General features: G+C 33.4%; 1 protein-coding gene across 1 annotated transcript in view; it reads left to right on the top strand.

Annotated features, from left to right (window-relative positions):
• The window catches only part of ZC3H6 (zinc finger CCCH-type containing 6), a 176,732-nt gene extending 163,656 nt beyond the window's left edge, over positions 1 to 13,076 (top strand). Inside the window, exons 14-15 of the mRNA XM_069075962.1 lie at positions 1,709 to 1,942; positions 4,244 to 13,076. Coding sequence (XP_068932063.1) covers positions 1,709 to 1,942; positions 4,244 to 5,748 — 1,739 coding nt within the window. The 3' untranslated portion in view covers positions 5,749 to 13,076. The remainder of the gene's footprint in view (positions 1 to 1,708; positions 1,943 to 4,243) is intronic.
• The last annotated feature ends 967 nt before the right edge of the window (positions 13,077 to 14,043 follow it).

The following is a 14,043-nucleotide window of genomic DNA, read 5'->3' as shown; positions in this document are numbered from 1 at the left end:
TTAGGAAGCAGAGAGGGAACAAGCATTAAGCATCTAACTATGTGCCAGGCACTGTGTCAAGCACTTTACAAATATTATCTCATTCCATCCTCACAAATAGTGCTGGGAGGTAAGTGCTATTGTTATTCCCATTTATAGTTGAAGAAACTGAGGCAGGCACCGGGTAAGTTACTTGCCTAGGATAACATGACTAGTAAGTGGCTGAGGTCATATTGAAGTCAAGTTTTCTGACTTCAGGCCCAGTGCTCTATTCACTGCTACCTAATTACCTCCAAGGACAGTGCTTGTATACTTGGGCATTTGATCATGATAAAATATTTATTTACTTTAGCATTTAATAGAACCTTATCTATTCAGAAAAGTCCAAAAAGGTAAGAATCTGATGACTTCCTTGGACTACTGATTTACTGTTTCTTTCCTTTGCTACCACAAGCCCAGTGCTTTTCAAGGTTACCTTACACAAATGATGGCAACCAGCATTGGCCTAGGTGTCAGCAAATGAGTCCTGGGAATGGGAATGGGCAGCATTTGATAACACTGGGTCCATTAAGTGAAGAAATGAAGAAAGTCATTCCTTCATTCCTAAGAAAGAATTCAGGGAATTAAATGAGGAAATGAGTGGCAAGAGAGGCAAAATTAGGCTAGTGACCTTGATTTCAAGGCTATATTCACTATGATTAAAATATACCAGAAATATTCAAATGATATGGAGCAGCTACACTTACCTTTCATTAAATAATTATGCTGTGTCCAACAAAATCAAAGATGGGGAAAGGTTGACTATACAGTAAAATCATTGTAGCACTTTTTGTGCAAACAAGGAACTGGAAACACAGTGCCCTCATCAACTAGAGAATGATTAAACAAACTGTGATATATGAATAATTAAATATTATTGTTCATTGAGAAATATGAGGAATTAAGAGAAACATGGGAAAATTTGTATGAATTGAAACAACAATATTTACAATGGCTATAATGAAAGCAGAATGTAAACTTGTCAAAGGGAAAAATTGTTTATTTTTATCACTATATCCACTATATACTAGTGCCTTGTACATAGTAGGAACTTAGTAGGTGTTTGTTGAATTGAAGAATATAAATGAAAGGAAAACTAAAAGGAAGCCCAATGCTGAGTAATTGTAATACTCAGTCTTGATCCTAGAGAACAAATAATGAAATAGAGGAACATAGAGACAGATTTTTACAGTGTCAGATGCTGTCACTATATTATATGTTTTTGCTTAACCATTTTTCTTTTTTACAAAAGGGAATTCAACTCCTTTGTGACAAAGGAAAACAATTAAACAAAAACAAATGACAGTGACAGCATCTGACAAAATAGACAGCATTTTTGTCCTAATAGTCTCTTACCTCTTCTGTGAGACAGTAAAGGTTTCTATCTTCCATGGCCTTTGTGGATTTTTCAGTTGCTTAGGGTTTATCTTTCTTTTGGTAAATCTTAACGATTAATAAATTCCTTTAAAATTTATCCAAAAGAATTGACATAATAAATCCTTTAATGCTTTCTTGTTTTTTTTAATAATTTGATAAAATTATACCTTCAAGCTTGAAGTTGAGTGGATATTTTCTTATAAAAATTCACTTATTGTTGGGGAATCCATACCTTGTAAAACTGACTATTATCCATGAAAATTTTTTGTATTATCCAGTATTTGTTTCTTTTATTCTTATTGGATACATGCAGATGGAATGTGGCATGGTGAATTTGCTGAACATCAACCTCACATGGCTCAAGACTCATTAAACAGTGGAAGTGAGTCAGATTGCATCAACACATCAGGCCATAAAACTGCTATAAATGTACCAGATTTCCTTCCTGCAATGCAGAAAGCCCTCTTTGTAAGACTTAGTCAAAAACATCAAGAGGATGAAGAGCCAGTTGGTCACCAATCTCAAAGAACATTAAGCAGGGAAGAAGGTAATATCCAATATGATAAAATCTTACCTGTTATGTTTCCTCTGTGACTAGAATGATCTAAGTCAAAATTTGGTTAATTTGGTTTACCCAGGATTCCCCTCCTCTGCTTAACTCTGCCACTGCCAACACACTACTCTCTGCCATTTACTGCCACAGCTATGAACCCTTTGAGCAGACACTAAAATGACAAGAGCAGAGGATGATTGGAAAAGGAAGTTGAATGATCATGTAGCAAGAGTTAACAAATGGACAACCCAAGCCCAGTAATAAATGGATCAGAGTTGGAGCAAAAGCCTCCAGGGGTCAATGTGAAGAAATAAGCCTTTAACTTCTAGTCCTCCTTTAAAATAGTCCAGTTAATCTGGAAATCTAAATGAATCTCCAGTTACAAAACTACTGAACAAAGTTATAAGTACTAATTTGGTATTTAAATTGTAATATTTGTGTGAGTTCATATGCCTCATTTTCTGGGGTAGTGAACATGTAATAATCTCTACTGTTTTGTTGAATATTGGAGAAAATTTCCTGTTCTTTCTGTATTGTAAGTAAATGAAAGAAAAAAAGCATTTATTCAGTGCTTACTGTATGCCAGACACTATGCTAAGGGCTATGGATACAAAAAGTAAAAGCAAAATAGTCCTTGCTCTCAGAAGACTTAATAGTCTAATAGGGAAAAGGAATATATATATATAGGAGATATATAGATATGAATATAGCTATATATATAAAGGAGTATATGTGGGTGCCAGGGGAGAGATGTTTTTACTTAACATATTTAAATGATCAAATAAAGCTGTGTGGCCAGCAGGTGATTTCTAGCTGTTTTTGTCTCGTAGGAACTTCATAGAAATAATGATAGCTTCTCTCCTGTAGAAAATATCATGTAGAAACTACATGATAATAGATTACCCTAATCTTTTACAGATAAACCATAGCAAAATAATGCCTCATTTATTTGGAATAATCAGATGTTGGAGGGGCTTCATATAAGTGAATTTTTTACATAGCTTAATTTAACACTTTTAGCCTGAAAAATCGACTATTTTTTTTTTTTTGGTGAAAAACATTTCAAAATTTATCTGGGCTTCCCTTATAAATAGTATATGGAATATAAACCCTTATTTTTTTCAAGGTCATCATTATGAAAATCAGTAATTATATAGTATGTCAAAATATAGTGAAGACTTAAGGGAAAATTAAGTTGTTTTTCCCTATACTAAGTGCCCAATACGCTTTTTGACTTCTTGTAGCTTTTTTTCTTTAGGTAGGAATCTTCTCCTTTGAAATAAAATTATAATTACTTCTCATGGTTGTCTATGTGCCTACTTATAGTGTTTTTCTTTGTCATCACCTTCTAAATTGTGGCTTCCAGTCTAGTATAAGGTGAGAAAATAGATAAACAAGCTTATAAAAAATGTATATATTCTTCTAATTTTCTTGTAAAATATCTATATACATCTAGGTCATGTACCAATTTTGACCTTATCTTGGTAAATGGTGTGAGATATTGACCCATACCCAGTTCTGCCATACTGTTTTACAGTTTTTCCCAACAATTTTTACCAAATAATGAATTCTTATCCAAAAATCTTAAGTCTTTACACTTGTCAAATACATGGTTATTATGTTTATTTACTACTGTAAATCGTCTGCTATATTCCATTGATCTACCTTTCTCTTTCTTAGCCAGTACCAGATAGTTTTGATAATTATTGCCTTATAATACAGTTTAAGATCTGGTACTGCTAAACCTCCTTACTTTACACTTTTTTTCTTTATATCTTTTGATATTCTTGACTTTTTGTTTTTCCAAATGAATTTTATTATTTTTTTCTAACTCAGTAAAATAATTTAATTGGTATGGCATTGAATATGTAAATTAGTTTGGGTAAAGTCATTTTTATTATATTGGCCCTATCTAACCATGAACAATTAATATCTCTCCAATTATTGAAACCTGGATAATGTTAATGTGTGGTTTTCCAAGTCGGTATGTACCCAGAGGGATCCTTATGTACAGTTTAGTGTCCTCCATTTCTTTTTGATTTTGACATGACTTGCTCTAGAGAAGTCATTGACTCTGTTAGTATAGTTAGCAACTATGCAACCATGTGCGTTCAGCATGTGTGTATATAGAGGACAGTTTAGTCCCAAAAGACTACCTTACTCTAGATTCTATTTTTACATTTCCCTTATTATTAGTTCAGCTTTAAGTGAACATCATTTATATAGAGACCATGTGCTTTTTTGAAATTTTAAATTTAAATGTGACCTTTTTAAAAAAATTTTGTTTGCTTTTAGATGATAATGTTAACTGGTATTCCAGTAGTGAAGAAGAAGAGGGAAATAGTGTCAAGTCAATCTTGAAAACTTTACAGAAACAAACAGAGACTCTAAGGAATCAACAACAACATTCCACAGAACTTGGTACTCCTACTGATCCAAGACTTGCTAAAGACAAAAATATAGGAAGCCAAGCTGTTGATCCTAGACTTAGGGCCGTCCCAAGACAAAGCCCTAGGAAACCTTCAGATTCTGCTCCTTTTGATCCTAGACTTGCACGAGATCCCAGGAAATTAAAACTTAATGAAAGTGGTCATGCAAGTCCTTCTGTTGGTGGAGGAAAGTTTGACTTACACCATACAAATTCTGGAGTTAAAGTCAAACAAAAAGGACTAGATGATGAAGAAGAAGAAACAGAAAGAGAGTTAAGAGAAAAAGCTTTCCTAATACCTTTGGAATCGTTACCTGGTATAACACTACAAGATCCAAGGTCTCAGCTTAGACAATTCAGCCATATTAAAATGGATATTATCCTGACCAAACCAAACTTTGCAAAACACATTGTATGGGCTCCTGAAGATTTACTTCCAGTACCCTTACCTAAACCTGACCCAGTTTCATCAATCAACTTACCTCTTCCCCCGCTTATAGCTGACCAGAGGCTAAATAAATTACGTAATATAAATAGTGATCTTCATCAAAGTACAATGCCAGCTGATCCAAGATTAGCAGCAAAAGCCAAAAATAATACTACAAGAAGTGTATACTTGGACCAACCTGGAGAAACCCATAGTCCAGGAAATAAATTAGGGGATCCTAGGTTGCAAAAAAATATTGATCCTAGACTTCATAGACTGTCCAGTACAGACTCTCATCATGGGATTACAAAGGATCCTCATCCATCAAAATTTGATCCACGTTTGGCCAGACCTAGTCCTGGTTCATCACAGACCTCAGGGGCAGTAACTAATAAATCTGAGTCTGATTCTCTTCCTCCATACGCTCCTAAACTGTCAGCTTCAACTGGTGTTAGACTAGGAACGCCAAGCTCTATTCTTAGTGGCATTAGTTTGTATGATCCAAGGGAACATAGTTCATTGTCTTTATCAGATCCAGCACCACTTTCTTTAGGAGAGAATGGAGAGAACCAGAAAAAAATCAGTGGCTTACAAAATAATGGCAAAAATGAGCCTTCTCCTTCAGAAGCTTTGCAGAAGACCCCTCCAAATTTGGAAAAGACTACAGATGGACCAGTTGACCCACAGTCAGATAAACAGAATAATACTGTTAAGACTCAGGTTAAATCTGGGCCCACACACTCCAGTACTGCACCAGCAGTGCACAACCTTCCAATTCAAGCTTTAACAGGATTAATAAGACCACAGTACAGTGATCCAAGACAGACAAGACAGCCAGGACAGGTGAATCAAATGCCAGATAATGATCCAAATGGAGAATCAGATGATAAATCCCTGAAGGATGTTTTTAAGACTTTTGATCCAACAGCTTCACCATTTTGTTAGCGATTGCTTTATTAAAAAATTCTTTTTACTGTTGCAACTATTGCAGTTCTCTGCTGTTTTGTAACTGATTTACCTCTATGCTTTATTTATTTTTAAATTATAATTATCAACACTTTTTCAGCTGCTAATTCCAGAACCACATGCAGTTATATGCTCTAGTGTTTGCAAAGATGTGGTATTTTCTACATATTTTTTCAACTTCAGGGAGACTGTAATAATTGACATATAGAAATAGATGTATCACGTTAGAGCTGTTGAAAGCACTTTTCATTGTAAATAAAACATCATGAAGAACTCAGCACTCAACCTATATATGTGCAAGCTGTTCTTTCATAATCAATGTTTAGACAAATAATTGCCACTTTTGTATGATGTATAGTTTCGAGCAATACAGTGTACGTTACTTTGAAATAAATATTTCAGACTAAGATCTTCTGAATTTATCAGGTTAACTGAAATATAAACAAATGAAGTAAAAAAAATCTTAATCCATATGTTTTAGAGCAATTGATGTTAAGGACATCACTTTTATTCATTCTGACAATATTTTTTGTGTAAATGATAACTATATCATCTACTAAAGCATTTAAAATGTCATATCTTTTCAAAGTATTTTCTTCTATACTGTATATAAAAAATTGTGAAGTATGTAACTAAAATGTTGTTAAAAGGTGAGAATACCTAAGTTGTTTAATACAAAACTTTTTATTTAATTTTTCACATAAAACAATTCTGAATTAGTGCTATAGTTACATTGTGATGTTTTATGTATTTCAATGTATTTTTGTATTCAGCAGCTTAATTTGTATTGCTTTTTTGTATTGATGTTACTGCAGTCCTTGTATTCATCGTGTCTTCAGCATTTTTAACAAATTTTAAAGATATAGTGGGAGTCTATTAGTGATTATTAAACTGATAATGTTCTAAATGACCAGGTACCGTATTTTTACTTATAACTCTTGGAAAATAGAAACTACCTGAACCGATCTTATACAGAGATTACTGATGTAATCAACTGTACACAACTACCAGAGAAGAACCTCTTTTAAATCTAGCCCAATGGGCCTCTACCATAAAAGGGACTATCTTGTGTTTGAGTATTTAATGTTCTCATGGTTTGTAAATCTCCTAAATTGATTAGAAATTGTATTTTTATAAAACCTTGTATTCTTGTGTATTTATTATAGTGTACAAATAATGGCTAGCCTATTTGTTTCAAATTTTGTCATGCACATACTGTTTAGAACTGAAAAATAAGTATTACATTGATACTCATATATCCTAAGCTAAAGATATATGATAGTGTTTGCTGGTAGCAAATTCAGTAGGTAACTTTGAGAGGAGCATTTCATTATAAAACATAATGAAAGTAAAAGTTAAGATTTTTAAACTTAGCCTAGAAATTGGTCCTTGAATAAAAATGACCACTTTTGCTAAGTAATTTTTAAAATTACATGGATAATTGTTTCTGTCACCTTTGTACCTAGGTACTCAGATAATAGCATAAGGTTTAATATTAATGCATGTACTCTCTTTTTGTTCATTATTTGTTATTGTTTGACCTGATTACGTTTTATACTGAAACTGAGTTGCAGTTAAAATAACAAATGTATGTCTATTCCATGGTAAGAATTTTTTTTTAATGGGAGAAGTACTATATTACTAAGATATAAATGTGATTGTCTACTGATTCTCTTTTGATGGCTTGATAGCTATGGACAGTTCTTTTTTGGTTTAAAAAAAAAAGTCTTTAAGCCACTGTGACAGTAGTCATCATATTATAAATTCTGCTTTCCTAACTAGGGAAACAATTGTCTAATAAAAAACACTCAATTGAGGGTGTAAGATTTAAGTCATATATATTTTTAAATATATAAATATATATACGTTTATTTTTGCGTGGTTAAAATTGAATACTAGTTTTGCTATATTGAGCTTCATGAACATCGCTGCATTTTTGACACTTTTAAATTACTTAATAGTGATAACTAGCTCATCCATGTATCTCAAGACTCCTCATAATATATTTAAATACTGTACACATTTTAATAATATATGAAAAGATAGTATCTGTTGATATTTAAAATAGGATCTAAGCCAGTAGTCTTGATTCCACCCTTTTGAATAATAGAAGATCTTTCTTCTACTAAAAAACAGTAAGGATTAATATTCATGAATGTAAATAAGGTTGCTCAAGTGATGGTTATTTGGACATGTTGCACAGGTCAGATTTTGGTTATAGTTTAAAATGTGAGTACATTATATAAAGGATTGCTTTTAAGCTTTAAAATACATTATTTCACATATAATTACAATTTTATTAAGATGTATCTGGCTAAGAAAGAAATTACTTTCTCACACTGGCATGTCAAATACACTGGCCAACATAGATAATTTTAATGTATTTTTGATATTGCTATAACTATAATTCTTTACTTGTGTTTGGAACATTTTAAACAAAATTACAAAAAAATACAATGGGAGTCTATTAATGACTGTTAAACTGATAATGTTCTAAAAGAACAGGTACTGTATTTTTTTATTTGCAACATTGGTAAAATAGACAATACCTGAATCAATCTAATAATAGGAATTGTGGGTAAAATCAGCTACCAGAAAAAAAAATTACGATTCTTATTTTTTTCATTTTATACTCTTTTTTTGAGTGTTTTTTTTTAATTAATAATTAAGTTCCCTTAGGAAAGCAGAACTTATAGGATTTGATGACTACTTTAATCTTTTTTCCTTACCAAAACTTCATATGGAGCGATATTCTCTGATGTATAAGCCACTTTATAGAGTTGAGTTGGATATTTAAGCCATTAGTGTCCTGTAAAGCAAATTATGCCCTTTTTCCTCAGCATCCATGAAGATTCCAGAGGCAGGTAGGAATAGGTTTTGGCCTTGAGGAAAGTCTGATTCAGAAGTTTCTCCCTCTATATTACTTTATAACATAATGGTTCTTTTCATAGTTGCATAATTGTGTGCCTTGGTTCTTAGATGGATATAGTTAGTTACCTGTTATGATCAAGATTCTGAACTGAGGTACAAAAGATCATAATTTATTTGAACATTGCTCTTCCTCATATCTGATTTGGCTATTGCATATAGCCTCAGACTTCATCTGTCTTTGGAGGATTATCCAACTTTGAACTAGTCTCAGGTCTTACCCTAAGGGCATACATAGGTTTCCTTAGACTATGAGTTTAAAGGATTTAACACCCCCAGATTTACCCTTTGCATAGATTCCAAACCCCAAGGTTTTAAATGTTATATTTAAAATGTAGAATGAATCCAAATTTCATGTATAAAAAGTAATAATGTCAATTTTTCCCAGTGCTTCCCTGCCTTTGATCTTTTTTAGGCTTTCCAGCTTTTTTTTTTTTTTTCCGCTAGTCCCCTTTATTTTGAGAGTAGAAAAGACATTTGATTAGAAAAGAACGGTTCATTTAATCCACCTGTATAATTTTCTTTAAAGTGGTGTGGTAGTGTGGCACATCAGGCTGAGAGTTTAAAAATTATGAATTCATGTATTGGTTCTAAATGTACTTGCCCTAAACAAATGAATTGATTTCATGTCTATTTCCTCATTTATGAAATGAGGAAAATATGGTTGCTCACAGATGTTGGAAGAAATAATAAATAATTATTGTAAAGTATTTTGTAAATAGACAATTGCTTTATAACTACATCACAAAAATAATCCATCTATACCTACTGGGATGAATTAAGTTGTGCAACTTGGAAAGCAACTTGTGAAGTTTCAATGGTGTATGCTGAAGTTATTTTAGAGCCTTCATTCATATTTCTTAAAGTCACAATTGCCTAATAATTTACTTCAAATCATTTCAACAAGTACCAGTTTCCTAAATTATAGTTTGTATAATTTATCAAAAGAAAAAAAATCCTTGCTCCAGGGTTTTCATTGACTATATTTGTGTGTGTGTTTATGTGTATTAAAAATAGGACATTTATACAAATTTACAAAGCATGATACTGAGTGGTGGAGTTTTTTAATTGCTGTAAAAGGCTGCTTCTGTGTGATGTGCTTGGTAAAACAAAGTTTGTCTGAGGTAACAAGCTCAATCATTGTATTTTGTCTATGGCTCTTAGAAACCAGCTTGTCCCATTCTGTGCAGTACATTACTTTCTGTGTTCATGTGAAGCTTGTGATAGTGCTATAAGTATTTCAGAAAGGTAATGTCACTTACATCAGAATGACCATTTGATCAAGCCAAGTATTACTGCCTCTGTCAAATACAATGAAAGCCATAGTTTGCTTAGAATGTGGGAGATTTCTTGGACCTGTGACCTTGAGGTCTTAGATACAGCAGGAAAAGGTCTGCTATAATTATGTATGATACAGGACTCTGTTGGCAAATCTTGTCTTTTCCTTGCGCCTAGTTAGTGAGTTTATTCCATTCTTGTTAAATGTGGAAATGCAAGAACAGGCTCATTATTCAAGTGGTCAAGCTATCAAGTCTCTGTGCTTTTTGTGAACATTGCTAAAATGTAGGTTTTCCATATTTTTGGCTGCTCTTTATAGTCATCTTGCTGGAAATGAACCTAAAGCTTTACCTGTTGAATTTCTAGGCCACTAGTAAACTGACATCATTTCAGAGAAATCTTTGTGTAGTAAACATAATCTATGTGTAGCAAAGAAGGCCTATAATTGAATATTTTGAAATTACTTCTCTAATGAGAGCCAATGTCATTAGAATACCTTAATCTTTTGAAAAATGTATAATTTCATCAGTGTGGATTCTCCCTCCCCTGAAGCATATCCAACCTCTCCCACACACATACACACATTTTATGAAATTCTGTATCTGAAAATTTCATCACTTGGTGGACACTTCTGGTGATGAGCTTTCTGCATTTAGACAGCCTGATATTCAGGTGACAGAAATTCAGTCAACTGCCAGGCCCATACTTAAAGCCTTTCTAGCTTGGTAAGACCTGCTAGAGCTTGTGCTTTACTGGAATAGCCTTTGAGAACTCAGGGTCAACTCCATGCCACAGTGAATCATCAGGGTAGGACTTTAGTGGGGGATCCACTATACTTTCCTACAGGTAGTGTAATATGCTTTGCAAAACCAGTCTGAATGGATCCTGATTTTCACAAAACTCCAGTAATGAACATCATACTTCTTAGTTAGATTTACAGTACTTAGTAGTTGCACCACAGCCTGATTTATCCCTTTGGGCACTTTCTCCTTAAAGGGGTACAAAGCTAAGAAAGGGCTTTTCATCTTTCCTCTGCTTTTAATGCTTATGTAGGATAATCTGTGTTTTTAAATAAGAATAAATAAAAAGCACATTTGGAATTAGCTTGTACATGGCTCAAAGACAGGAAACACATCTGCTATATTTTTTATATTCCCCACAGGAACAAGCTTAATACCATATTGTAAGTGTTTTATAAATGCTTAATTGATTGGTTTCTTAATGCATTAAACCCAAGGGTTAATGTTAAGATAATATTTTATCAGAGTAGTAGGGACAAAATTATTTTATGGCAGCTATATATTCTTATGTTCAAAGGCAAGCTACTTTGTGAATTCTCTTCTTCAATAAACATGGGACACCTTCTCCATCCCTACTTTCCCAAAATAAATAGCTTGAATAGTGTAGGTCATAGTGGTAATTCAGTTTCCCCTGTATTCTACTTTATGGTACCATACACCTCAGAGAGTACTGGAATACACTAAAATAATCTGTGAATGATCAGGCAAATCAAGTAGATAAAAATGACTTTTTCCCATTGGTCTTTGAGGGGTTCTTGATATACATAGAAAAGAAACAACTATAATCATAGATCAGTATTAGAAAATATATCCCTTGCCCTTGTTGGGTAATTCCCCTAAATTTTCTCAAGGACTTAAGCCAGCATCCTTTTAAATTCTCATCTTCCTATGGATTAACACTTTGGTAGCCAGATTACTGGGTAGAATGACAACAATCAGCATTCATAAGGAAGAGTAATCCTCCCTTTGAAAATTTAAAATTCTATTTTGCTTTATTCTAATTCAATAGTTTTCTAATTTGTCTTATGCTTGAAACATCTGACCATCATTACTGTTTTTAGTGGGATGTTTATATATCAGAGGTATATATGAAGAAAGTGTTGATTTTCTTCCTGCCCTCAAACTGCATGGTCATTTCTTGGAATAGCATATTATAACATTATTCGCCTTTTAGTCACTAGGCATTCAACTTTGGTGTTTTTTAAGGAAAAACTAACAAGCTTGGCATGTTAGCATCAGTTAAGTGGATTATAAGCCCCTATGTTCCCTTCATGCTCGCCATTTGGGCATTTCATTAGTGGTTAACACTTCTACCCTGGTAAAATCTTGAGAAGTGATATTTGCTTTTTACTTTGCTACATTGTCAGTAGATACAGAGTTTACTGTAATATAGTTAGAAGTAAGCCAAAATTAGTATTTTGCTGTATCCTTGTACCTTCACTACCAACAATATTTGAGAGTTGGTTGTGTAGTATATTGAAGAAATTTGAGGGGTGGGGGGTAGAAAACACAGGATACACATGAAAATAAGCTAAATACATGCTAAGTATTATTACCAGAGTTTTCATCCACCCTTAATTTTATCAGCATTCGCACTTCAATTACTTAAGAGGGAAGTCACTTGAGATTTTTTCCAAGTAATGGAATGGCATTCCCTTTTAAGAGTGACAATCAAAAATGTCATTCAGTATGCCAAATTACCCTAGTTCTTAAAATTTTTATTTCTCAAAAAACTCTGAAAGGGCTCAGATATAGAATTCCACAATAGTGGGTTGTTATTTTTCTTGTTTTGAGTAGTCGACTTTTCCAGGATTGTATTAATGTCATTTGTTGCTTGCGATATAGTTGGTGTGTTCAGACTCATAATAGGCTATCTCTCTGCCAGTTTCACAAGCATAATTTTTTTGCTATGCAAACCCAAGTTGCTCCAATTCAGTATTAGGTATTCCTGACATTCTACTATCATTACTTGGGTTCCCGAAACTATCAAATGCTGAACCCATGTTACTACATACATTTCTCTTTAGGGGCTTTTATTGATTGCATCTTTGTGAACTGATAACCTAGGGGTACTAAGAATCAATTATCATTTGGTTTTTAACCCTTGTTGACATTGGTAACAGGCCATTCTGCTACTTCTGACCTAACTGAAGGCATATTTATTTGACTAAATCAGGGAAAACTTATGTTTTCTCTTCATTCACTGTTTCCAGATTGCATCTTGTTCTGTTCCAAGTTTCTGTAATTTCTTCCTGTAACACTTTCCGTTGTCTGACTTGAAATAAAGTTATTTCTAATCTCTCTCCTAGTACTCTGTTGTTTACTTGCCATCAATAAAGCTGTAAAGTTGCCTCCACCACTTCCTTTAGATCACAATCAGAAGCTTCTCAACAATTCCGCTTCTGCTTGTTAACCATTTCTTGGAGCTTATTCAGGTTCTTTTCCTAATTGTGCTTTGCCTAATAATGGCATTTAAAGTGATTTTTCTTGATATCCTTTATCAATATAAGCTTAAAGCTTATTTTTTTTAAATCCATTTAAAATATTGCTTTGATATAAATTTTCTTGCTCCTGGGACTGCTGGTAAAATGACAATTTTTAAAGAAGGGCAAGAACCATGCTTGACTCAGGAATCTTAGGAAGAGACCTTAGATTTCCTTCAGTCTAGTATCAATAGCATCATTGAGAGAGGGTCCTTAGTTTCTCCTCCTATCCAAGTATCACCTCCTACCCTAGTGATGAAACACCAGTCCATTCTATTGTTGGACAGCTCCAGTTTTTAAAGTTTTCTTTTTTCTTAAAAATAGCAGCATTGGGGTGGCACAGTAGATAGTAAATGAATTTGAGTCAGGAAAACCAGAGTTCAAATATGGCCTCACACGTTTACTAGCTTTGTGATCCTGGGCAAGTGACTTAACATCAATTTTCTCAACTGTAAGATGGAGATGATAATAGCATCTACCTCCCAGGTGGTTGTGAAGCTCAAATGAGGTCTGCTTATAAAGCACTTAACAGTTTCTGTCACATAGTAGATGCTTAATAAATATTTGTTTCCTTCCTTAAAATATGCTGACAGTTTCTGTCTGCTAGTACCAGCTCTGCTCTCTGGAATTGCACAAAATAAATCTGTTCTATCCCATACATGAAATATAAAATTATTAAGAATTGTAAATATTTACAATATGAACAATGACATGACTTCTTTTACATTAGTGATTTCCAGCCTTTGAGAGGTGGCAAGTCAGATTGTCTTTTGACTTTGAGCAAA

This window comes from Petaurus breviceps, unplaced genomic scaffold, assembly GCF_028583685.1.
Source record: "Petaurus breviceps papuanus isolate PSGF00001 unplaced genomic scaffold, PetGlider_PUasm1.0 90919, whole genome shotgun sequence".
Taxonomy (NCBI): Eukaryota; Metazoa; Chordata; class Mammalia; order Diprotodontia; family Petauridae; genus Petaurus; species Petaurus breviceps.
The sequence above is the reverse complement of the archived record's forward strand: the minus strand, read 5'-3'. Positions and strand labels throughout refer to the sequence as shown.